Source organism: Drosophila gunungcola (assembly GCF_025200985.1).
Source record: "Drosophila gunungcola strain Sukarami chromosome 3L unlocalized genomic scaffold, Dgunungcola_SK_2 000003F, whole genome shotgun sequence".
NCBI classification, from domain to species: Eukaryota; Metazoa; Arthropoda; class Insecta; order Diptera; family Drosophilidae; genus Drosophila; species Drosophila gunungcola.
This window is the reverse complement of record NW_026453179.1, coordinates 2,051,653-2,075,881: the sequence shown is the minus strand read 5'-3', so window position 1 is coordinate 2,075,881 and position 24,229 is coordinate 2,051,653. Positions and strand designations below refer to the sequence as shown.

Below are 24,229 nucleotides of genomic sequence, written 5' to 3'. Positions count from 1 at the left end.
TAGCCTCAAGCCACCCACATCCTCTCCAATAATAAGGTCGTTCAATAAAATGTGTGTGACCAGCCAGAGTAAATCCATGGAAATTAAGATGGGAATAATTGAAGGCGCCAAGCGTTTAAGTCTGTTTAACACTTGTTTGTGAAATTTACACCCGCCGAATAACAGGCAGAGGAGAGAAACACAAATAATAATAATAACATGGTTAAATTGCTGTATAAAAATTAGCGGTCAGCATACACGCACAAAAGAGGGGGGATTAAGAGAGGGGAAACCATATAACGATGATTGAATTATTAAAGCTGCTAATTAAACGCTTCCGCTCGTTTAGTTGCTGTGACGCATTACTCATACGCCTCGTGCTCTTCGCCCATTTCGCGACTGCGTGTGTGAGGCACGCATTTTATTTATTTTAATTTCTGTTTGCGCTTTGGCTTGCTTTTCTCCTCCAGAGATAATTCTCTGCGACTTTTGAGATCTTTTTTTAATTACCCTTTTTTTTGGTACACAGATATACATATAAGTTCGCAGTCTTGTCTATGATTTTATTTCCATATAATTTTATATTAAAAATGTTATGATACACTGTTATGATAGCTGCATCTTTTATAAGTTATTAGTCTGTTTTAATTCGTTTATAATAATAAGCTTACGCTTCTTTTTTTTTACCTTTATGGTTAGCTAACAGTAGACTTAAAACCGTAAGATTCCATTCGATTTCACAGCTTAAGACGGGCTCTAAAATATCTGGTAAATTCCTACATATACTTGATACTCTTTCCGCGTATAGTGGTAATATAGGTGTTGCTTGTGCTGCAGATATTTCTGATATCAAAAAAATCGCCTTGCGCTAAATTAGACGGCACTTGATATTAAACGAATGGGAGAGGATTGGAGAAGAGGCCTTTATTGTTTTCCTTTTGTTTTTTTTTAGGCTGTTTGGCTGTTCTTTCATTACTTTGGTCCATTGTTTGCCTAAGTACTTCCAATTGATTTTCTGCTTTGTTATTATTGTTCCACTTGTATACGCTTTGTCGCCCCCAGTACTCGCACTCACAATTGTTTATGGCCAAGTCCGAGGGTTGTTGGTAACTCGGGGAGGTTCTGTGTTCACTGCCCAAACGGTAACTTGTTTATTGATTTTACCTTTGACTCGGAAACTTTGCAGCCACTGCGGTTCCTGCTCTTCCTTTGAAAATTGAACTGAAACTTTGAGAAGAGTTATGGGGGGAAACTTTGCGGAGATGTTATTCCAGTCCAACTAACCCAATGCCACAGCACATATATATATATAAACTCTAGATGGAGATGTTTCGTATCCAAACACGATACGCTTGTCTAATCTTGGCTCATTTGATTTGCAATTACATGTAGAAAACAAGGCATGTCCATTGTCTGTATTCGGTTGTATTCCCCTATGCTCGAACAACACATTTCACTTACCCACAACACCCACACACATATTTCCGGAGGGATCGGGGCCAGATAGATAGACTCCGGCATGGTTGCCTCATCATAATATAAATACTCGCCTCATGATGCATTTCTTGCATGCTGTGGTGTGGCAGCTGCATTTGCATTTGCATAATGCGTTTCGTTTCGACTCGCTTTGTTTAAAAAGAACCGAAATATCTGTGGGATACTACAATGTACGCATATACATATATGGGTCAACGCTGGACAGCAGCCAAGAGCAACTTTTACTTTTCCATAGGTCCGATATGAACTGCTCTGAACTGAACTATGGGGCCAATAAAACTTGACACTCCACAATTGAGCGAGGGGAGTTAATGAAGTGAGGCGAAAGTCGTAACAAAGAACAAACAAAGAATGCAGCTCTAACCCTCCACTCATATTTTTTTATTATCTCTTCCAGATAATGGTTTATGGGTTTTCCTATCTTTCTTTGCTTGTCCATTTACCATTTCTTTCGCATCGCTTACTATTAGCTTAGAGTTTTATGCCTTTGGAGTGTGAAGTGCATATAGCACAAAGCATAATTTGTATGAGTTTTCAACCGGAAACTGACTATTACACGGCCAGGCATTGATGGATTAGGAGAGTAATGCCTGCATATCAAATCTCACACATTGGCAGGGGCCAATCAAAAAGACGATAGCCGGCTTATGCAAAAGCAGAGCCAAAGAAAGCAAGACTTTGGCATTTATTAGCCGTTTGGGGGAAACGGCCACTCAAACATGCTGGCTTATTGCCAGACAGAGAGAATAAACTGCAAAAGCATTCTAAACAGAAAAGAATTTTAGGACTACAAGTTTTTGATTTACGAATTTTTAGTTCTTCAGAACATAACCTATTGTTACTAATAAGATTAGGATTAGTCGATCTTCGAATATGGATCAATGTGTAAGTGCCTATAACTTTGCCAAATATTAATTTAACCTTACAATAAGCTGATAACTATTTGTATGAGAAATTTAATTATTAGCAAAATGCAGTTCAGTTTAAAGCTATCTTATTTCATAAAAAAGCAGCTAGCAGCTCTAGCTAAGTTAAATATTTTAACATTTCTTATGTAAAAAATTTATACAAAATAATTTGGTTTTTCCCAGTGAATTCTTTTTTTTCCCATTTTATTTGCACCTCCAGAGCTGCTACTTCTCTTTGGTGTTTTTAGCACGGTGGAAATTCAGATGTTGATTTAACTTGCACTTAACTTGTTGCCGCGAGTGTTGGCTAAAAGAAAGCATTTCACTTCACGCCACTTGGGCAGCCTGACTTTGCACTTTACTTTAGAGTAGCTGTAGCTGATAAGGGGGACTTTTGCGGGCAGGCATGGCGGGGGCACTTCTAACCCCAAATCCCACGACATGATTTATTCGACCAGACAAACTCATTTGTTTGCAGTTTGCATTTGAGCTGCGCATTTTTTCCCCGCTTAACGGCCAGCAAATTATCATAGTTGAGATATAATAGGGATGGGCGTGCTATTGGCCAAACGATTTGCATTTTGGCCAACTGCAATTTGAGGAGACGATGAAGAGAAAACTTGCATCTCGTTTTCTTTATTTCCCTCGGTTGTTTTCAGGTTTGGTCAACCTTTGATTTGGGTTAAGCCAAGTTGGCCTGCAGCCTTGGCCACTTACAGCTCGTCAAATAATTGTTTTAAATTAAGCACAAGCCAAGTGCCCAAAGTTATGCATAACACAGGAACCAGAAACCAGAAAGACAGCTGAAAGTTTTGCCCGTCATCTCATTAAGTTGGCTCCTGGTTGGATGATGCTAATGAAATGGCCCGAAAAGAGGGCTAGTGGGTGTCGCTGGTTGGGCCTTGGGAAAACCAAGGGAAGTTAAGTTGCGCAACAGCAAGGAAGGAAGAGAGGAAGGAAGGACGACAGGAAGGCAGACACAGCACAAAACTAAAACCCGAGATGAAAGCAAAACAAAAGGCAAAGGGAAGCGCAGAACAGGCCAGAGATGCTGATTATCTGCGGTGGTTTTGTGGGAGTTGGCTGAAGTGGGCTGCGGAGGAGGTGGCAATGGAATTAACATTATTAGCGAAATTCTTGGGGCTACTTCCCTCTGCGTTTCTGCAGTTTCACGTTTAACTTTGCCCTGTTGATTTTCCTTTTTAAATGTTTTCACAAGCTTTTCTTTAAGACAGTATACTCTGAGGTAGTAAGAAATGACTTTGCTGAGCAATATTTCTTTTCTGCAATTACAGTACACCATGGAAACCAAAAATTAAATTAGTTCTGTAGTTCTATTTACTTATTACCACTTCATTAAAAATGCATGAGACTTATTTGCAACACATTTATTATTTTAAGAAATAGTTTTTTGAATTTATTTGTATAAAAAAGAATGTCATCAAATAAACAAAAATAAAGGCATAAGACATTCAACATGCTTGGAGTCAAAGTTAATAAAATACAACAGGAAAATTCTTGTACCCATGCTTCTTACCCATGCCACATCTATAAACAAATGAATACATCAAATTCAATCAACAATTTTAAAACGAATTTCTTTTGAAGAGCTTTTAAAGTGGCCAATTAAATGTTTCAATAAACAGCGTCAATTTACTGCTTAAAAATACCAAACGATTTGATCTGTTTCGTTGTCTTCAACATTTAATTTCGCTTGAGATTTTTCGTTCTATTTTCCTAATTAATTTTTAAATTTCTTACACATGTGAATTTACTGTTCAAAGAGATCCAAGGGGGGAAAAGAGCTTTTCCCCATTTTTCTCTTCTCTCTTATTTTTTTCATTATATTTTTTATAAGCGATGCCCTGAAAACTATGCTTTTTTTTGTTCACAAACATGTGTACTGCAAATGATAAAATGAAAGTGGGTAAGTGATTAACAAGATTAACAGAATTAAACTTTTCGTATTCCATAATTTATTACATACTAAATTCACAAGCTAATGGTGTCTAAAGGGAATTTCAAAAGCTTTTAATGTCATTGGCAGCCTAAAAGTAGGCTCTATAATTCGCTGAAATGTAGAGTTAAGTGTAAAGTAAATATATTGCCTTACATTTTTTTCAAAATAGAAATTTGAAAATAGTATCTTGAAAATTTGTTCCCAAATGATTCCAAAAAATATTTATGCAAGTCTAAATAAAAGTTAAATGGTTTTATGCTCTTATAGATTTAACATAGACTAGCAGTCAGTCTATTTCTTTATCGTCGTGCTCATTCAAACCATTGAACCTTTTCCAGTGATTTACCCAACAACAAGCAAAAACAAATTGTAATGCCCTGCAGCATTGCGACAAAAAATTGCGCCAGTTATGTGGCGCCAGGGTCAGGGGTCACGTGTACACAAAAATTTGTATTTTTTGTAAATAAACCGGGAAAAATTATGTTTTCAACGCTTTGGCCCGCCGTAGCTGGAAAAGCTGTACAAACAAATGTTTCCCATTGTTGAAAGGCAAATGCAAAAGAGCAAAGGGGGCAATGAGAGCTGAACATGAAAGCTGGCCCGGCCTGAAGCGCCATCAGCCATGGCCGAAACGCCGGCGAAAGGCTGAAAGGGAAGCCAAAAACCAAATCCTTTTTCAGATTTTTTATGCTGCGCCATAGGGACTTTCTTTTATTCATTTTTCGCATATTTTTTCGCCGGCCAACTAAGCTGTTCTAATCTGTTTGTCGTTGGCCGTCGGCTAAACGTGGTCCACAACCCATTTTAAGTCCATCTCTTTTTTCTGCAACCCCTTTCAAATCTCTTAATTCCATATTCAATTTCTTGATGATCTTAGTAGGGATTTTGGGAATGACTTTAAACGAAGCTTAATTGCTTTTTGCCGGGACAAATGGCAGGCCATATCTCAGGACACCTTGAGCATCCACAGTGCTCCGTGTTGAGGTCACAGGGGGAGGGCCAACAAACGTGGCCAGCTTTTGACTTTTCACTTGTCTTTCGCCCGAACGATCAAGTATAAATAAACAAATGTATGAAAATAGAACTCAAAGGGGGGAAAATCGATTTCAATGCTCGTAATTAATCGAAGGGAAAAAAACACCCATGAAAGTAGATGGAAAAACGTGAGTTGTTTTACAAAACTCATAATCAAAACAGAATCTCCACCATTGACCAGTAAACGTAATGCGGGTCATAAACCTTTGAAGCTTTAAAATATATACACAGAAAAATAAAGTGTCTTAAGAGATTGCTTATTTGTTTAAACAAAAAAAAAAAAAAAAACTAAATAAATATTTAATTCTACTTTCAAATTAAATTTTTTATATATAATTGTATTTCAAAATCAGAAAAGGATACAGTGGATCCAAATAATTCATATAAAAATAGATAATGTTTTAAGTACTTAAATGTTTATTTGGCGAAAGAGTAATAGATCTTCTTCTGAAACTAAAATTTAAGACACATGGTGTTGTGTATATTTAGAAATCCCAAACCTAAAGGCATACATTAACTGAAATAAATAACAAACCAAAGGCAATCCTTTTGAAAGGTATAGTTACGACTTAAAAGAAAATAATAACCCGGCCGTGAGTAAAAGCGTCTCTCCCATGGAAAGGAATATAAAAGTTTACTACTCCAGAGGGTGGAAGGTCCACTCTTGGCCTGAGTTTTAATCAAAGTAAATGAATTTAAACGAAGCGACGAACAAAGTCCAGCGGCTATTTGCATAGAGCCGTCGCACTGAAATGGTTTTTAAGTGAAAAAAAGGATGCGAATGGCACTGAGCGGGAAAAACTGAATAGGGAATGGAAATAGTGGGGCGGGAAAGGCAATAGGAAAAGCGTGAAAGAAGAGTGAACGAAACGTTTTGCCAGCTCAGAGCGACTCTGAAGTTTGTTTTCCTTATTTTATTTGCGCGGGGATTTGTCTAGCTGGAGAGGATAAGCGCTCTGTGTATCCTTTATCCTTTGTGTTTGCATGAATTTAATGCAATCCAAATATTTGTGGGCGAGAGTGAGAGTTTCGTTTCTGCCTTTTTCCTTTTTACTCCAACCCCATTTTTTTCTCCTTTTTTTTCTGCTCCATCTTCGGCTGCTTTCCGCTTTGTAAATGGCTTTTTATGGGCTTACTGCCGGATGGCTTTTGTGGGAAATTTAAAGCTTCGTTTCATAACCTTTTGAATGGTAATGGCATGCAAATATCTATTTATAAGTCTTGGAAATATATACTTCACCTAGCAAGTATTTTAAAAATATTTTTTTAGCATCTGCATAATCATAAGTGTTTTCTGTAGAAGTAAACATTCGCTATTCTGACTAATGAACTGCTTTTCAGACTTTTAGGGCACATGGCATTAATCAGGGCGTGGGTGGAAATCAATTAGCACTGGCAAAAACCTCAGTTTTGCATTAATAATATTCTGTATTTGTGTAAAAAAAATCTATTTTCTACCGAATTTCAATATTTGACTTGTACTATTTTGGGATTAGTCTGAGATATGGGGATTCGGCACACGCCATATCCCTTATATCCATAAAACAGAACATTAATCATCTTACGTATTAGCATTCGCAGAAATACATCGCAATGTGGCGAACAAACTTTCTGTTTGTTTACCATAACTTGACATACATCATAGAGAATAGACATATGTTGGGTTCTAAAAATAGATACCCCTTTTCCCATGAAATATTTTAAAAGTTTTCTCCATAAGGATATTCGTTGAGGCGAAAGGCTTTTCAACCGAAAAATGAACCCTCTTCACTATATTATTTTTATTGTTCAGAAAAGTGTAAAGAGTTTGTGCGAATAAATGAATACATATCGTGGATTGGGGGGCGGTGGGGGCGTGACTGCTATCTCATGCACATTTTGTCACTGTCAGTCGGCGATGGCATCATCTCCCTCACACTCGAGATATTGTGGTTGTTGTCATGTCATTTCGCATTTAAATTGTTGTTGTCACTGTAATAAAATTCGCAAATCTAGGTCCATATCTACGCATTTGTTATCCTTGAGCTGCATTCGCCGTAAAACAAATACATACAAAAACGCAAACAAGACAAAATTGGTGCATTAAAATTGCAATTTTTATTTTCAAACAATTGCTGTCGCCGCAGTTTGCATTCATATTTGGCCATAAATTTTCACCAAAGCCATTAAGTTTATATGTTCCTGGCTGACGGCAAAATGAGAAGTTTATTTTAGTTTAGTAATTGATGGATCATTCCCCTTGAAGAACTTGGCAAAGGGCAGATCGTCACTTGAATTTAGAAAATAAGACCAACTAAAAATAGGAATGCAGCTTACTGTGTCGAGGCTGTTGGCAACAGAATTGCTTGTGGTTACTATATGTAAATTATTTAAATGCTGCAATTTTGGCATATTTTTAAAGGAACTTTCAGACAAAAATTAATAATAATTTGTTTTTTCTACCATTGCAGTTTGTTGGCTGGGAGGAGGTGCCACGACCCAATACTCGAGCCGAAATCGTTCAGGCCATGCGGCGCATACGAGTAAGTATTAAGTATACGCCGCGTGGCAGGCAAACAAATTTTGAGTTAAAAAGTTAACAGATTTCCTTGCCCACAAGCCTTAGCATAGAATACTCTCATCTCCGGCTGCCAATTAAAGAATCTTTCATCCGGGCCGAAGGCGGTTTTAAATTTTTCACTCACACTCTCTGTTTGCCAACGTCACATACTTTGATTACAGTTACAACATAAATGGCCAAAAGGCAAAGGAAGCTGGCTAAAAAGAAAAACCATTCTAGTAGCATAAAAAGTAACGAGGCTTGTTTATTCTTTCCCATTTTCCTTCGTTTCGAGAAGAGTCGTGCGTGCCCTGGCTTAAACCGTGTTAGCCCGCTTGACTTGGGCTTGTGTGAGTATGTGGGTTTCTGTGTATTAGCCCTGTCTGTCAGTCGATGAGAATTGAGAACGGAGAACGGAGAATGGGGAATGGGGAGACGTGGTAAATTTGGCGCTTGTTATTGTCATGTCATTGCCATTAGGCGAGCCGTCACAGGCAGTCAAATGTTAATTGAAAATTTTGGAATTACGTGGCCCCACATATGTAGCATGTATACAGCAGCAATCTTATTCAAATATTACTCTTCTTTTTCCGCCTACAGTACGAGTGCAAAGTGCAGAATCTGAAGAAGCGAAAAGTCACCATCCACATATCGGTAAATGGCGTACGCGTTGTGCTCAAAAAGCGTCGTCGAAAAGTAAGTCAATGTCGGGCTTTCTTTTATCTCAACTAATTTATGTATTTACTTGTTGCTTAGAAAAAGAACTGGACCAATGACCCCGAGGAAATCGAGTTGCTCAATCATCCCATCTATAGAATATTCTACGTGTCCCACGACAGCAGCGATCTCAAGATATTCAGCTATATAGCGCGCGATGCCAGCACGGATACGTTCAAGTGTTCCGTCTTCAAAAGTCACAAAAAGGTGAGATTCGATGTTTGTTTATGGCCTTTCCTTTTACTTCGACCCACTGAAATGTTTATGACCGCAATTCGCATAATGCAGGCTACATGTGACTTACTTGACATTTCCCATTTGCGGTGCACACCGCACTGCCACCCATGGAATCTCTAAAAATAAGAGCCGTGGTCTTGTGCAAAATCTACATGTCTAACCGTATGCATAATTTTGGCTAGTATCCAGCATTGGAAAACCGAACCGAAAACAACTAGCAAATAAACACAACAAAAAAATGTGTGCGCTATGAAGAGCGAAGTGCAGTTTATAAGATGTGCCATAATTGCGATATATTTGATCTACTTTTCATTACTTCGTAGAGACTTGAAATGGTTGAAATTGGGTTTGAAAAAGCAGCAATGAATGATACACAGTTTCGTTGAAATATTATTAATCTATTACAATTCTTACACTTCTGGACTTAAGAATTTACGAACAAAATTCTGTTAGAACTTTTTTAAATAACCTTCTAAGTTTGCTTTATTTTGAGCTGACTCACTTTCCCTGTTAGTTTTCCCATTCGGTTTCTATTTATTGAACCAATGATTCCATGGTTATTTTTCATTATCAATCTGGTCGAGTCTAGACCGATTTTTCATGGCCCATTACAGCGCACTGGGATCTAAACAAACCCGGCGAAAAGTAAGGCGCAACTGTCCATCAGTCGGAGCAGCCAGCCGGCGCGTCCATTTCCGTGTTATATGGCCAGTGGATCGGCATAGAATCTGCCGTTTGCGAGGCGACATCGCCCCCCATTAGGCTATGGCCGAGATTTGCAAAATAAATAAATCAGATTTTACTTTGTGGTCGTTTGCCTGGGGGAAATGCATTTGCTTTGATTTCGGACCGAATGCGGTTTTTGATTAATTCCAAGTCAGATATGTTCCAAATTTATTTTTGAAGAGCCCGAACCACGCAATTTTCTTGGTATAATCGGCTGGCCTTCAACTTCAGTCTGTAGACAATGTCAAGTTGGCATTTCTATTTTTTCTTTTCTAATTAACAAGCGGGCTTCTGGGGAAAAATTCCAACACATCAGAGGGCAGTCGGTGTTTTTGGCTGTCGAAATGGCTGACAAGTGACACAAGAAATTAAGGCCAGGACGGTCGATGGGGGGCTGTAGGGGGCATTATCATCCACACGTCGGCTGCACGTGCTGAAAATCGCGCATTCGCCGCGTGCGTCAGAAGAAAGCTCCGTTGCACCTGAGGCATTAGATTTAAACGGATCATCCAGGCATTTGTTATACAAGTATCTGCCAAATGGAACGCAATTTGGTAGCTGAATGAACACAAACACGGCCCGACAAAGCGATGAAAAGTGTATGATTAATGGCTAAGAAGGGGAAAAGACTGCGAAAAATGGCCGAAAGAAGCGAAGAGCCTCTTTGTTTACTTCCGCGAAACACAAAGCAATGACGTCACATGGGTAGCTGCAATCGCACATACGCCGCGTTGTACCGGCCTCAGGGGGTTTCGTTGATCGTTTCGATATATGGCTTCGTTGGAACGGCAAGCCAAAACCAAAACCAAAACAAACGCAGCATGTAGCCAACGATCGTGCCAACAGCTGAGCGGAAAAGCTCTGGGAAAAGCTTTTCCATTTAGCCGGCTACGGAAAGATCCATCGATCTTCGATCTTCTCTCTCATTTCGGTCTTTGTCCAGTGCGTTCTAGACGGCGCGCCTTTACAGACGTGCGGCGATTCAAAAACATCGTTTGATCCCAGACCATATATCTAATATTATGCAATAAGTGCGTGAATGTCAGTGAAGTGAAGTGTGTATAAAAAGAATAATAACAAAAGAATTAATTTTTTCAAACCGATATTTCTGCCACCTGCAAAACATACCCTTGAATAAATAAAAAACTCAACATCATCCGATACAAACGAAATAAATTTAGGCAATGGCATGTCACAGCTTTAACGAAAATATTTTAACGCACCCATTGATCATCAGTCCCAGCGAGCCGTAAAATTAAATATTTCAAAATGTGAAAGAAAAAATTCAAGTCACAGAAGTGTTTTGTCATTGGTTTTTTCTACCATTTGGACTGCTGACGCCATTAAATGCTCGTGGCTAGCAAAAAGAACACAAAATTAATACTTTAAAACAATGCTAAGGATTGAATAATGAGCCACGAGAGCAGAAAATTGACTGGAAAATTAATTACCAGAGAAAAGCCGCCGCACAAGCGACTTGAAAAAAGTTTGCAAAGTGCGGACAGTAATACGACTTAACTAAAACCAAAAGTAGAGTGTACCATTAAGTGAAATCAAATTTCTGTGTTGGCTTAGGGCAAAGTAAACTCATTCATGCATATCCCAACTTAGCTCAATGACGTATATTTTTCAAAATTTTACTGTTTATCCGTATTAGTTGTTAATGAGCGCCGCAGGTAGTCCGCGGAAATGATGAGACTCGTATAAATAAATAGAATTATGGTCAATAACGCACACGTGATATTTTGGTTGAAATATTTACGATTCTTTTCTACCAATCTTATTTATTTATGTACATCTATATTTCGTATTGGTACAATAAACAAAATAAGGATAATTTGACAGCTGAAAATCCCAAATAAACATAGAGTATAGGTACAAATATTTTCATGAACATAATTTTGTTCTCAAGTTGTTCAAAAAGTTCATAGAAAATGGGGAAATATTTCTAATTTACCTGTTGTCTGTGGAATTGGCAAAGCCCAATGCCTCGGGGAAAACCGCAACGTGCCTTGTTCTTTTACCCCTCCCAGCCATTTTCATATTCCCAAAAATGGCTACTCTTGTTCGCATTCGCATTCGTTTCGCTTTGTTTTGCTTCGATTGTGTTTTATTTTTTTGCATTTCAAGCCAAAATAGATCCATTATTTTAATAGCCTACTTTAAAGTATTTCTAAAATCGAACAACGAACGCTAGAGACTGGGGGAAAAGACACAGGTAGTGCGGCCAGGTGTTCCGCTTTCTTCGAGAGGCGAATTATAAATACTCAAGTTTATATACTTTGCGTATTTTCGGTTATACTGTCGATGTGTTCTCTGGCGAAATTGTAAATTGAATTTTCAAGTGCCGCAGCCTGCATGACTAATGAGAACTTCATTAGTACAGGCAACACCCATCCCGACCACGTGACAATGTGCAGAATTTACGAGCTGCAGTTTTCCCTGTGGTAAGCTGTGGTAAACTGTGGTAAACTGCCGCTGCGGAAGTGGCATCTGCGGTGGCCTGCAACTGCTGCTGTGGCTTCGTGACCAACACCGACGACTTATTGCCACAGTAAACACCGGCCAGATGGAGGCAGAAACAGAGGCAGTAGCAGTAGCAGGGGCAACGGCAATGGCAATGGCAATGCCAATGCCATTAAAACGGTGCTAAAAAGCCAGACCAGACACAAAGATTTTCTGTAAAAATTTTCCCTTATGACAGACAGCGCGGGCAAAACAAACAAACTGACGAATTTGATTGCTGTGCAGAGTAAAATGGAAATTAAAATTCAAATAAATACATAAAACAAAGCTAACAAAGTCATTCTTAACGCCATAAATTTTCAAGTAGTTTTCCACGAAATGCCACGCAGTTTTCCTCTCTCTCTCATTCTTATTTATTTAAGTTTTCATTTTGGCTTTGTTGTAACGAATGTAAATTGCCACACACTTTATCCGTTTACTTTTTTATAGTTTTCAATTTGATTTATGCGAAATTGCACAAGCCACACGAGGGAGATATATGTGCAGACTCAGTTCGGATAGACAATCAGTTGGCACCTTCGTTAAGACGGATTTTCCTGGCACACGCGGCGTATGCGCAATGCTGGAACGTTGAACTGGCTGATAAAGCAGCAAAGTGAGACGACTTGACGCCTCTTGTAAATTCACCTTGAAGAACTGTTAAATGGCCGAGTTAGTCTGACATCCCACAAATATTGAACATGTTGTAAGCATGCTTCCTTCACTCTCCGTTTTGTTTGCCAATTTGCGCAACAAGTGCTGTCATTGCTTGTCAAAATAATTCAAATTGATGTGTTGTTAATGTCGTTCAGGCGAATTCTCAAGCTGCCGCCACTGAAGTAGCCCTTCAAAGTGCTTGAGTGGTGGCCAAGTTCTGCTCGAGAATCTGCTGAAAGGGGCAACCACAAAGTTATTCGGTCGGCAGCTTGGGCTTAATTAGTAATGGAAAGGTGGTCAGCAATTTTGTGACTGGTGATTGAGCTTTTATCTTTTTTTTTTAATTGGACTTCATAAAATGTTCCTTATAAAACCTTCTCACTATGCTTAAGAAATTGCTAAATAACTAAGTTTACTGAGGCCTAAGTATTTATAATACTTTGTTTTATAACAACTTTATAAGGCAGAAATTTATTTGAGTCAACGGGAGTTTGTATAAGCAAAATAAGAGTTGATTCACCTACAGAAATATTTATAAACCATAGACCTTCAAAATTTCGATGCTTATAAAAATGCAACTAGAACTCTGAATCATTGACAGAAAACCGATGCAAATCATTCGCCTGCTGATTGACATAAATTTGGCTAGCCGTAGCAAAACCCACATCATATTGACAGCAATATTTTTTTTTTTGTTGGAAGGGTGGCCTAAAAACCAGAAATCTCTGGCATGCATGCGGCAGAAATATTCGGAAAATAACAAGAAAATATTTTCTCTCCGATATGTAGGCAACATGAAAAGTTGCAAATAATTTAATACACAAATAAATGAACACGCAAAAGCAACAGCATCAAAAACAACAGCCTAGGGGCGAAAGTGAAGCATAAACAATGTATAGCACCTCGCAGGTGTGAAAAGTGAACAATGGCGCATCGGCGGTGTGTGAACAACCTGGATCAAGGGAGCGACCCACAGAACCCTAAGCAATTATGAAATTAATAGCCAACTAATTGGCCGATTGAAAAGCGAGCGAAAACAGCTCTGAACAGCATTGAACTTAGTGAGCAGAGTGAGCAGACTGAGCAGAGTGACAAATTGGCGAGCTAACGACCTTGCGGATCGCGGATCACCGAACTCTCTTCAGCCAGCTGTTGTGGCCATGAAGCACGAGAAGACCCTCGCCATGGCTGCTCCGCAAAAGCACAGCTCCGCCCACGTTCCCCGCAGTCCCATCACCAAGGCCTTTGACTTCCTGCCCTGGTCGCGGAGTCGCAGCAAGGTCAACATGGCCAAGGCCCAACCTCAGCAGGCGGACCAGCAGGCGGCCTCTGTTTCTGTGCCTGCCGCTGCCGAGAAGCCCTCGGAGGTGCACTATCACAAGAACATCTTCCGCAGTGGTGGTGGCCTCATCCGGGACATCCTGGTGGGCGATAAGCAACTCCAGCTGAAGGACAAGCCGCCACAATCTCCGGTTCCCGCGCACAAAAAGAAACAGAAGCACTTGTCGCGGAACAAGAGTTTGGATATCCGGGAACTCATAGGTTGTGTGGAGCGCGAAATGGCTCCGGTGATGGGAGGTCAACCAGCTCGTTTCATGGACGACACCTACATAGACCACAAGCCCAAGCATATACTCTTCAATGACGACGAGAATACGGTGTATATCATTAAGAAGGAACAGCCTGTGGCCAAGTCGAGCCATAAGGCTAGTAACCCATCATCGTCCACTGCCCCGGCCAATGGAGATGTGCTAAAGGCCCGCCTGAAGTTCAAGCGGCTACCGGGGGATCACTACGAGGCCTCGCCGGAGGCCCTGCGACGGGCACATCTCCTGCACCAGCGATCCGAGCAGCGGCATCAGTTGCAGCGGCGCAAGAGTCTCAGCGACCAGCAGAGCAGCTCCAGCCTGAGCAGTGGCGGCGGCGGCGGCGGAGGGGGTGGCAGCAACGGCAACGGGAGCATTATGCTGGAGCGACCCAAGACGGACAAGCCGCGCAAGAAGCTGTCCTTCCGGGAGCCCATCATAGCCGGCGACCAGATGCTGCCGCTCATCCTCACCGAAGAGCGGCAGGCGAGACAGAGGCGTCGCAGCTCCCCCCTGGAGCGAAGCAGGGGGGGTGGCTTGACGGGGGCAGGGACTGGGGCGGACTGTGATAATTTATGCAATGGCCGCACAAAGGATGCCATTTCCTGCGGCTGTGCGACGAGCGATCCGGAGGTGGGTTCAATGCGTCTATGGGGCGTATGCGTAATGCGCGCAGTGGCGGCTTAATTGCTGTCAATGGGATTGGTATTGGGGCAATGTCTTAATGGGAAACGCTGTTGCGGTGGCCATAATACAATTAAATTAATCCCCCTTCCCTCTCCGTTTCTGTTTTGCAGTCTCAGGCCATGCGCATCGTTCGCACCGTGGGACAAGCCTTTGAAGTGTGCCACAAATTTAATCTTCATAAGAATTCCCTGGAACCCAATGACGAACGCTCCGACATCTCCTCCTCGGAGCTGCTGGACGTGGAGCAGATCAGCGAGCAGCAGCTCAGTGAGGACGGCGAACGCGGTGGCGACAACGACACGCCCAAGAAAGGTGAGTGCGGGAAAATAATTCAGAGAAACGGATGGCTGAAAGTGGTTCGTTGACTGGCCAATAAATAAATGAAAAGCTCTGGCTGTCAGCGCAGTCGCTCGCTTCCTGGGTGAATCTCTGGAGTCTGGACGCTGGTCGCATTAGTTTCCTATTCATTTTTGCATTTCCATGCAAATGTCTGCTCTTTAATTCCGCATTCAGTTCGATGCGGCGAGCCAGGCATTTGCATTTAAATTGCATTTCATTTCCCAGGGGGGTTGTCAAGGGAAAGGGCCCGCCATTTAAGGTAAAGTCTTTAAATCTACCAGAAGTTAAATTATAAACAGCACGTTTCATTTAGGGCAGAAATCGAAAGAACTACATTAAGTTGTAGTTTATTATTTCGAAATGAGGGTGCATTTCGGCTCTCACATTATCTTGTTTGTTTTGTTTAACATTTCCCAGTGTTTTCTTTCCTTTATTTCCGTAAATATACAAACTGCAACTGCAGACATAACACATATACTTATAGTGTGTACATTCAAGTATACACACTGAACAGGCAATTTGCAATACCCCCTGCTAAAGTAAAAAGTACAATATAAAAGATGACTGCGCATATGAGAAGAACATATTAAAAGTATAAAATAAAATACAAAAATAAAAGTGCCGAGAACAGAGGCAACAGCTTTCGACATACACTTCGACGCTGTTAAGCAATTTCCACATATTGCTTCAATTTTCAATAATCTTCGTGCGGTTTTCCATCTTGCCAACCCCCCTCCTCACCTTCAACCACTCCCCCTCACACACTCTTACACAGGCAAGGCGTAGTTTGACGTCATCAACGCGTTGCTGCTGCCAAAAATAAGCTGAAAAAGAATAATATTGAAAACCTCACGAGGAAAGCAATTCTTTTTGCAATCTCTTGTCTAAAACCATCCAGCGACATCATTGGCAAGAAATTCTGAGAATATAAATATAAATAACGCCCAAGTGGGGCGCAAAAGAAAGGTGGGGTAGTAGCTACTTATCGGGGATGGATTACCTCCTGATACTTTCATCATAACCGTGGCATCACCGAGTCATTGGATTCGGGAAAACTGAAACCGAATTTGTTACCAGGCGACACTCGAGCCCATAAAACTATCACGTGGTGGCCAACAGTATGTGTGCCAAAAATAATTTATTTTTTTCAACATCCCATTCTCACTCTCTGTAGTCATGTAATTTTTGCTATATAGTCATTTTTCCGTCGGCGATGGCTGACTTTTAAGTAGCCAAATACAGCGAATCGGCACTGACATAATGAATTATGAACACGTGTGTTTGTCTCTGTCTGGATTTCTGAAATTTCTCTGAGATTCAAAAGATTAGTTTAGCTGGGTGCAAAGTTGAATACCCTAGCCTAGACGACTAAAATGATGCCAAAAGTTGCGAGGGCCTATTTAGTCAGGAAAGAAAGACTTTTATATTTTTGCACAGACTTGTTTTGCTATTCAGATAAAACTGACTTTTAATGTTAAAGCAACCGAAAATGTTCGAATTATTACTTAAAATATAAATTGGCATATATTTTGGCACATTCCGAAATATTTATTAAACTTGTTACATTGTAAAATTGTCTAACAAAAGAAACTATTTTGTTTTGACTTTAATAGCGGACACAATAAAATTGTAATTTTGAAAACACCCAATGTTTAATACGTTTCGGTGTAGAACATACCCAAGCTTTATTTAGTTAATAAATAAATACTATTACCGTGCAAACAAGTAAAAATAAAATTACAAAATTGTTTATTGGCTTTGGCCTGCCGCAACCACAGGACTTTTGTGTAATAAGCACGCCATTACGTTAATCAACACATCATTTATTGTCTTTGGCTAGGCTATTTTCAAAATATATCGAAATCACAGTATAATATAGATTGGCTATAAGTAAAATCTGAACATTTGTATAACTAATTGTTGTTCCATGTCACAGAGTCGCTTTGCAGCTGTTTGGTCGGTATTTTTCGAACTGCTCACTAATTGATTATGATGTATTCCTCGAAATGGGTCATTTCAACTGTAAAAATTCATCAAAATACGGTGGCTAAATTTAAAATAAGAAACATGTGTTTGCCAGGGGGCGGAATCCTTCTTCCATTTTGCAGGGAATATGCTAGCGAATTCCATTAATTACTTGCCAAAATGTTCGGCGTTGAAAACCATCTGAAACGGCAAATTAATTTACATGCTGTGAAGGATTTTTACAACGCTCTGAGTAATTCATCGCCAATTAACACGTGCCCCAGGTGCTGAACGAAAAACCCGTATACCTTTATATATTCGTATATGTATGGGATGCCCGATGCCCGATCCCCGATCCCCGAGTTCTTGGAAGAAATTTTTTGAATATTTTCCAACTAATCAAATCGAAATGGCAGCCGAAAACAGCAGTGAACTTCGCTCGCAGCATCCCTATTATCCATTATCATCATGTTCATAGCGATCGCGCGAGGCTCTAGATAATTGTTTCATTATTTATTGGACAGACGGCATAATCAAAACAAATATTGAACTCTAGACGCTGTAATTAATGGGAAATAAGCGCGAAAGTGGCCGCCAAAACAGATCGTGGGGCACTAGACCACCAGGTGGGCTGCGTGGGTGTCCCGCGACCTTGACAAATTGGAGGGCGGCCCGGCCGGGCCTTACACGGCGCACTTGTTTAACCAGCCAGCCAGCCACTCAATTCGCAAGTTTCGACTATTTCTCTACTATTTTTAGAGCACTTGGCCATAACGCCCGATCTGAGCCACACGCAGCCGCAGCGCCCCAACCACTTGGAGCTGATGCCATCGCATTCAAGTCTACGCAAGTCGAACAGCCTGCTGGTGAGTAACTTATGTCCATCATAATCATTTCGCCCAATGGCCCGCTAATAATAACCGAAATCACAGCCATATCCTGGCAGGGCAATTAAAATGCCGCTGCTGGCGAATTTTAATGAGCCGAAATCTCTGAAATGAAATCAAATACAATGTGGCCCATTGCTGGCGTTTCTGTTTAGGTCATAATGTATAAAATAATATTTCCCATTTGTTTACCTAACAACGCGGTCAGGAGAGGGTAAACAAGTATACAAAATAACAATAATATTTCAGATTTAATAACTTTTATTTGCCCCTGAGGACTGTCAAGGCTGAAAGGTGAATAAAACAAAGGAAGCCCGCTTGGAAAAGGGAAAAAAATCCTTGTTTCAAATTAAATTATGTCAATTTAACAGCCTTTTTCAATAAAACATTCTCATGTTTTTTTATGGGAAAATCACGGGACACATAATAATTTTTTATTGGTTACAAAAATGCGACAGTTAAATGTGACTATTAATCGAAAGTTCAGACTCAAAAATGTTTTTCAAAAACTGTCTGAAATAGACAGAAGTTTTCGTAGGATGTGTACAAATGTTTATTTTAATTTGAAAAACAAATTCCCCATGAACAGTCTTAGTCCTCCCAGAAATATTAAAATTTCATTGAGTGTCTGATCGCACCTTCTCAATATGGTCTAAACTAAATAGACAATAAAAACAGTTTTTTTTTATTAATTTTAGCTTTTACATGCTAATTTATTTTAAATTTTAGATTCATCAAAAGATCTGCCAAATAAAGTTTAATTTATTGTTTTATTTTTTTGTTTTATGTTTTTAATAAGTTACTTAAATTGAACGAAACCTTTTTTTTTTCTAGAATTAGAAGTTATTCCTTTTTCGAATTTACTTAAAAAAGTAAAAAAAAAAGTATTTAAATTTCTTTAATGTTTGGGATATGAAGTATATATTTTAAATTTTCCACATAAATTGCTATGATTGTTATGTATCAAAATTGTAAATTCAATTTTTTCTTCCAGTGTGATGTGGACGACAATCCAGGCTCACCCTCCTCGCCGCGTTCTGAGATCACCCAGCTGAAGGACCAGCTGGAGGCACAGGCTCTGCAAACGCGCCAGGCCCTGGGCCAACTGATGCTGGTGCGGGAGCAGCTCATCTCGGAGACCAATGCGCGCATCGAGGCGCAGGTGGGTGTCCGGGGGATAACCATCTCCTAGCGAACCAGTTTTTGAACACACACTTCTATATTTCAGGCGCGCACCCAACAACTGCTGCAGCAGAACCGGGAGCTCCTCGAGCATCTGGCCTCCTTGGGGGCCTACAACGAGCAGCAGAGTGCCGGACTCACGTCGGCCAACATCGGAATGGCGCCGCAGGTGAGTGCCCACGGGCCCGTCTTCTACGCTCTATAAGCTTTTGAGTTATGCGATCGTAAATTTGCGCTGATTTTGCAGCCCAGCCAAGCTGTGCGTCCTTTTTGCATGCTACTGTTTCTGTTTCTGTTTTTCTTGGCTGCCGTTTGTTTTTGCACGAGTGTTTTAATAGTTACCCCATTTCGTTGTGCGTTGTGCGTTCTCGTTAATATTATTGTTGTTGATTGACTGAGAGTACTCCAAGTGCTTAATTCCCCGTGACCTTTCACCCCCTCCCTCCCTTCGTTCAGCAATCGCAGCTGCAACTGCTGCTGCAGGCCACCAGCAACAACAACAACCTGGCCACAATCAACCAGCAGATCAGCAATCTTGGGAATATTAATCAGCAGTTGACCTCGCTGAGTCACCAGTTGAGTGGTCTCAATCAGCAGAGCCAGCACCTCCAGAACTTGCAACAGCAACAGCAGCAGCAGCAGCAGCAGCAGCAACCCACTCCGGCCACGCCCCCTCCCGTGGCGGGCGGCAGTAGTGCGTATCCCTCGATGAGCGCCCTGCAAAGTATCAGCAATCAGTTGCAACAACAGCAGCAGCAGCAGCAACAACAAGATGCCTTGTCCAAGGATCTGTTTCAGGTGAATCAGGAGCTGCTGAACCGGCTGCAGGCCCTCAACTTGAATGCCAATCCTGGCCAGGGACAGCAAACACCTTCGGCCTCGCCGCACAACTCCTTTTTCTATGTGAATCCCCTGTCCTGCACACCGGCCACGCCCAATAACAATGCTGGCGGCGCTGGAGGTTTCAACTTCCTCACCTCACCGGCGGCCACGGGAACGCTGACGCCCTCTCCGCTGGCCACCATGAATCGCAACTCCTTTGCCGGAAGTTCGTCGTTGAACGAGGATATACGCCTGAGCATCGAGCAGAACCTGAACAACCTGGAGGAGCAACTGAAGGCAGCGGTCTCGAATGGCAACTTGGCTGGTTTGGCCTGCGGTGGATCCACCAGCACCAGGGACACCAGTCGCAGCTCCTCCACCCTGGACTCCCCCTCCTCACCCCGGTTGAGGAGCAGCAACAACAACATAAGTCCTGGCAGCAGCAATGGCCACCAGGGCCACAACAACAATAGCAACAGCAACAGCAACAACAACAGCAGCAGCAGCAGGGAGACGCGCTTCAATACGGTTTTGTTGAGGGTGACCGACGAGGCGGGTCACCAGAGGAAGCTGTCGGCCACGCCCAGTTTCATCACGCGCAGCACCAGCGAGAAGGTGCCCAATCGCAGCCAGATGATGAGCCAGGTGCAGAGGACCACTTGGGCCAGGCATACCACCAAATGAGAGGAGTTGGACCAGGTCATAGGTTAAAGGTTAAAGGATTCAAAGAGCGAGAGCGAGCATGATGATGAGGATGAGGGTGAATGTGAATGAGTGGGTGCAACAGTATTAAATTAGGAGAAAAAAACCCTACTTTAGTTATGCATTTTAGGTGTCCTAGCATTGCGGGCAGTAAATATGCCAATTATTTGCCCAGCTCAAATTCTATTTAAGTGTAAAATATATATTTTTAGCATTATCCACTAGCTCAAAGTGTGCCAAAGTCAAAGTCTATAACCCTTTGGAGTTTGGTTAGCTAAGTAAAAGTATTTGTGAAACATAATCTTAGCATATCAGCAACGAAGAAACTTACTCAAGTTTACAATTATCGTTTGAAAGTATTTTCTCTCCCCTAAATGAAATCTATATCTACACACCTAGTGTTTAAGCTAATGAGTCTAGTCTAAACTGGTTAAGTTGGATACTGTTATTTTTGTAAATTGTTGTAATTTAATTCAATTTATGCGTGACCCGCATAGGCTTTTCCCCCGCAAAGGAGCAATAATTATGTGAATTGCATTAATTATTTGTAAATTACAATTTCAAATATTCGTTTGAATATGGAATGCAGGCAGCAAAAATGAACGGCAGACAACAAAAATAATAATAATAATAATAAAAATCGCATAATTATGTAAAAATCCTTGACGACTTTCGATCCTGGCTGGCTTATGCATTGTCGTTAATAATTGAAAGTTAACGCCAGGCTGGGCAATTTCCCTAATGACTTTTCCGACAAAAAACATGCAGCATACTTTTAAGCGCATTAAGCATCCGCCCCTTGGGACGGCCAGTACATGAATTTCCCCCCATGGATAAATGAAAAACGATGCCGTGGCCCAAGAAACAGCAGCAAAAACAAGTGTCGCCATTTTTCACTCTACTCGGTAGTTGGCTTCCGATTTTTTTTTTGTTTTTTTTTTATTTTTTCTCTGCGCCACGTTGCCTACGGATTTCGCTGGTGGGCAGCAATTTGCGCACATAACTCATTTGCATAAATTTACACACTGACTTTACTTATTCCCTCCCCTCGCTTAACGCTCCCACACCTACCGACTTCCCATTTCCCATTTTCCATTTCCCGCAGCTATCGTCGACGGCCAAAGTGGCGAGATGGTTCCAACAACTGCCCTGGCACACCGCCTCCTTGTCGCGTCCGGAGAGCGGCTTCGTATCCGGCGATTCACGCTCCGAGAAGTACCAGGAGGATCATTTCTACGGCGGCATCGCCAAGGAGACGGATGATTTATGCGACGAATTTCTGCTGGTGGAGGGCAGCAGCACCATTTGGACAAAGCTGAGCGCCAAAAAGCGTCGTAAATTGCTAGGCATGCGGCTGGGCAAAGTGACAACGTTCTGAGGTCGTCGTCGGCCCTCTTATTTGCGTAATGTGTGCGTTTATTAGCTGTTAAGTGAGTTTTTAGCATCGCCCTTAAGTGTAGCTTTGATATATTTGCGTAGGCATAGCTAGTTAGTACGAAAACCAATAGACTAAAGGACCAAATTAACCCAAACGAAGCGAAACGGAACGGAACGGAACGAACAACATGCTCATTGAGATGCCATGCAACAGGCATAGACATAAGTCAATTAGTGGGCATAAAACGTAAGCTCAATGTGTATTTAAGTATTAACGGAATGAAAGTATTTGGCCAGGCAGCCCATGGCCAATTCATTAAGCGAACAAACCACGCACATTAATCATACGCCACGTAGCCCACCCACACAAACACAAACTGCCAGAAGCCAAAAGAGCATTAACTGCTCAGCTTGACCAACTTTTCGTGTACGAGAAAAACTGGTTATTAAGCTAAGCAATACAACAGGGGGAACTACAGCAAAGATGGGACTAGTGACAACACAAAAAGCAGGAAACGCAGGAAGCAACATTTCCTGCAGCCAGGACCAAAAATATCAAATGTTTGTTATCCATAAATTTTTGCCGGCTTCAACGTTTTTATGCATAAATCGATTCTACTTTTACGCTTGGCAGTCCCTTTCCTATACTTTACTTTGCCTTCCATTTTTGTTCATTCGGGTAACTCTATAAATTTAAGTCAGCTGCTGTGGGAAGTGCAAACCGAGCTTGCGGCATACGTGGCGTATAAGCGATTTACTCGAAATTTATGGGGATTGGTTGGCTATAAAATGCGGGGTTGGTAAGGTAGCTAGAGTACTACTGTAGTAAGGCAAGCAACGAAGGCGTGCAGACTGTACTTCAACTTTGATGGGTTAAGTTAGGAATAGTAAAACCAGATAGCTTAAGGTTAGTTGAATATGCAGAGACATCTGCTTAACACTGTGACAATCATCGGGGGTGACCGAAATTTTGCATTTCAAATTTGAGCGTAGTTAAAGCCGGCCAAATGGCTTTCAATCATCATCAAACTCTGTCGAGTTTTTATTGCATTATTTGTCAGCTCTTCCGTTTACTGCCCGACATCACAATGAAAAGACGATTTTCCTAACGATTTTATGACATTTGCAATTTAGGTACGAAATTTATAGATGCAAGAAAAAAAAAAACCAATTAATTTACGTTAAATGGTTTTAGTTAATTTATGCAAACGATTTTTGAGACTGAAACTGAAATTTTGTACTAAGCATAAACCAGGATACACAAACACATGCATACATCACAACACACACAACACATCCATGCATTCCCACAAACACTTGCGACATTTAGGAAAAGTTTTTTATAAGCTACTTATACCCAAGCTAAATTAATATTAGTTGCTCTGGTTCAACGCAATAGAATAAAGTGAAAATAATAAAAATTAAATGCAACATGCTGGGCAACATGTCCTTATCCAGCTTCTGCCATTTCCACTGACGCCGCCGCTGCTGCTGACACTTTACAGTTCAATTAATTTAACGCGCTTTGCATGTAATAGAAAGGCATTGCATATCAGCAGGGGCCGGACATGGATATGCGAGGACACACAGGACACGAGGAGCAAGGCCCAGCAGGTGGGCTTGGCTTGGCTTGGCTTGTGTGCCATGGCCCTGCCAGCTAACAAGCGCATTCTGTCCAAGTGGGAGTGTCGTAGAGGAGATACCATCAGCGCAGTCCGCACTGGCTCGACTTGGTAGTACCTCCCACTGGGATGCACACATATTTTCAGCTTTCGTAAGTATTTATGGGGAGTTTTTCATGGAAAGTTTGCTGCCAGCATGAAAATATTAATAGCTGGCAATCGCCATTTAAACGTAACTACTTTTCAATTCACCAAGTGCTGCAAGTTGAAATTTAAAAAACCATTACACATGTACACTTC

At 41.2% G+C, this 24,229-nt stretch overlaps 1 protein-coding gene across 11 annotated transcripts in view; it reads left to right on the top strand.

Annotated features, from left to right (window-relative positions):
• The window catches only part of LOC128258858 (capon-like protein), a 45,922-nt gene extending 22,184 nt beyond the window's left edge, over positions 1-23,738 (top strand). For 3 of the 11 annotated variants that reach the window (XM_052990812.1, XM_052990814.1, XM_052990813.1), the window contains exons 3-10: positions 7,830-7,901; positions 8,519-8,614; positions 8,675-8,842; positions 15,144-15,345; positions 18,097-18,203; positions 19,219-19,386; positions 19,453-19,575; positions 19,863-21,571. In XM_052990812.1, the coding sequence (XP_052846772.1) occupies positions 7,830-7,901; positions 8,519-8,614; positions 8,675-8,842; positions 15,144-15,345; positions 18,097-18,203; positions 19,219-19,386; positions 19,453-19,575; positions 19,863-20,912 (1,986 nt within the window). In that variant the 3' untranslated portion in view covers positions 20,913-21,571. Of the gene's footprint in view, positions 1-7,829; positions 7,902-8,518; positions 8,615-8,674; positions 8,843-10,007; positions 10,654-13,549; positions 14,980-15,143; positions 15,346-18,096; positions 18,204-19,218; positions 19,387-19,452; positions 19,576-19,862; positions 21,572-22,035 lie in introns of those variants that run through there. The other 8 variants (XM_052990819.1, XM_052990817.1, XM_052990811.1 and 5 more) reach the window with 8 other exon arrangements.
• The last annotated feature ends 491 nt before the right edge of the window (positions 23,739-24,229 follow it).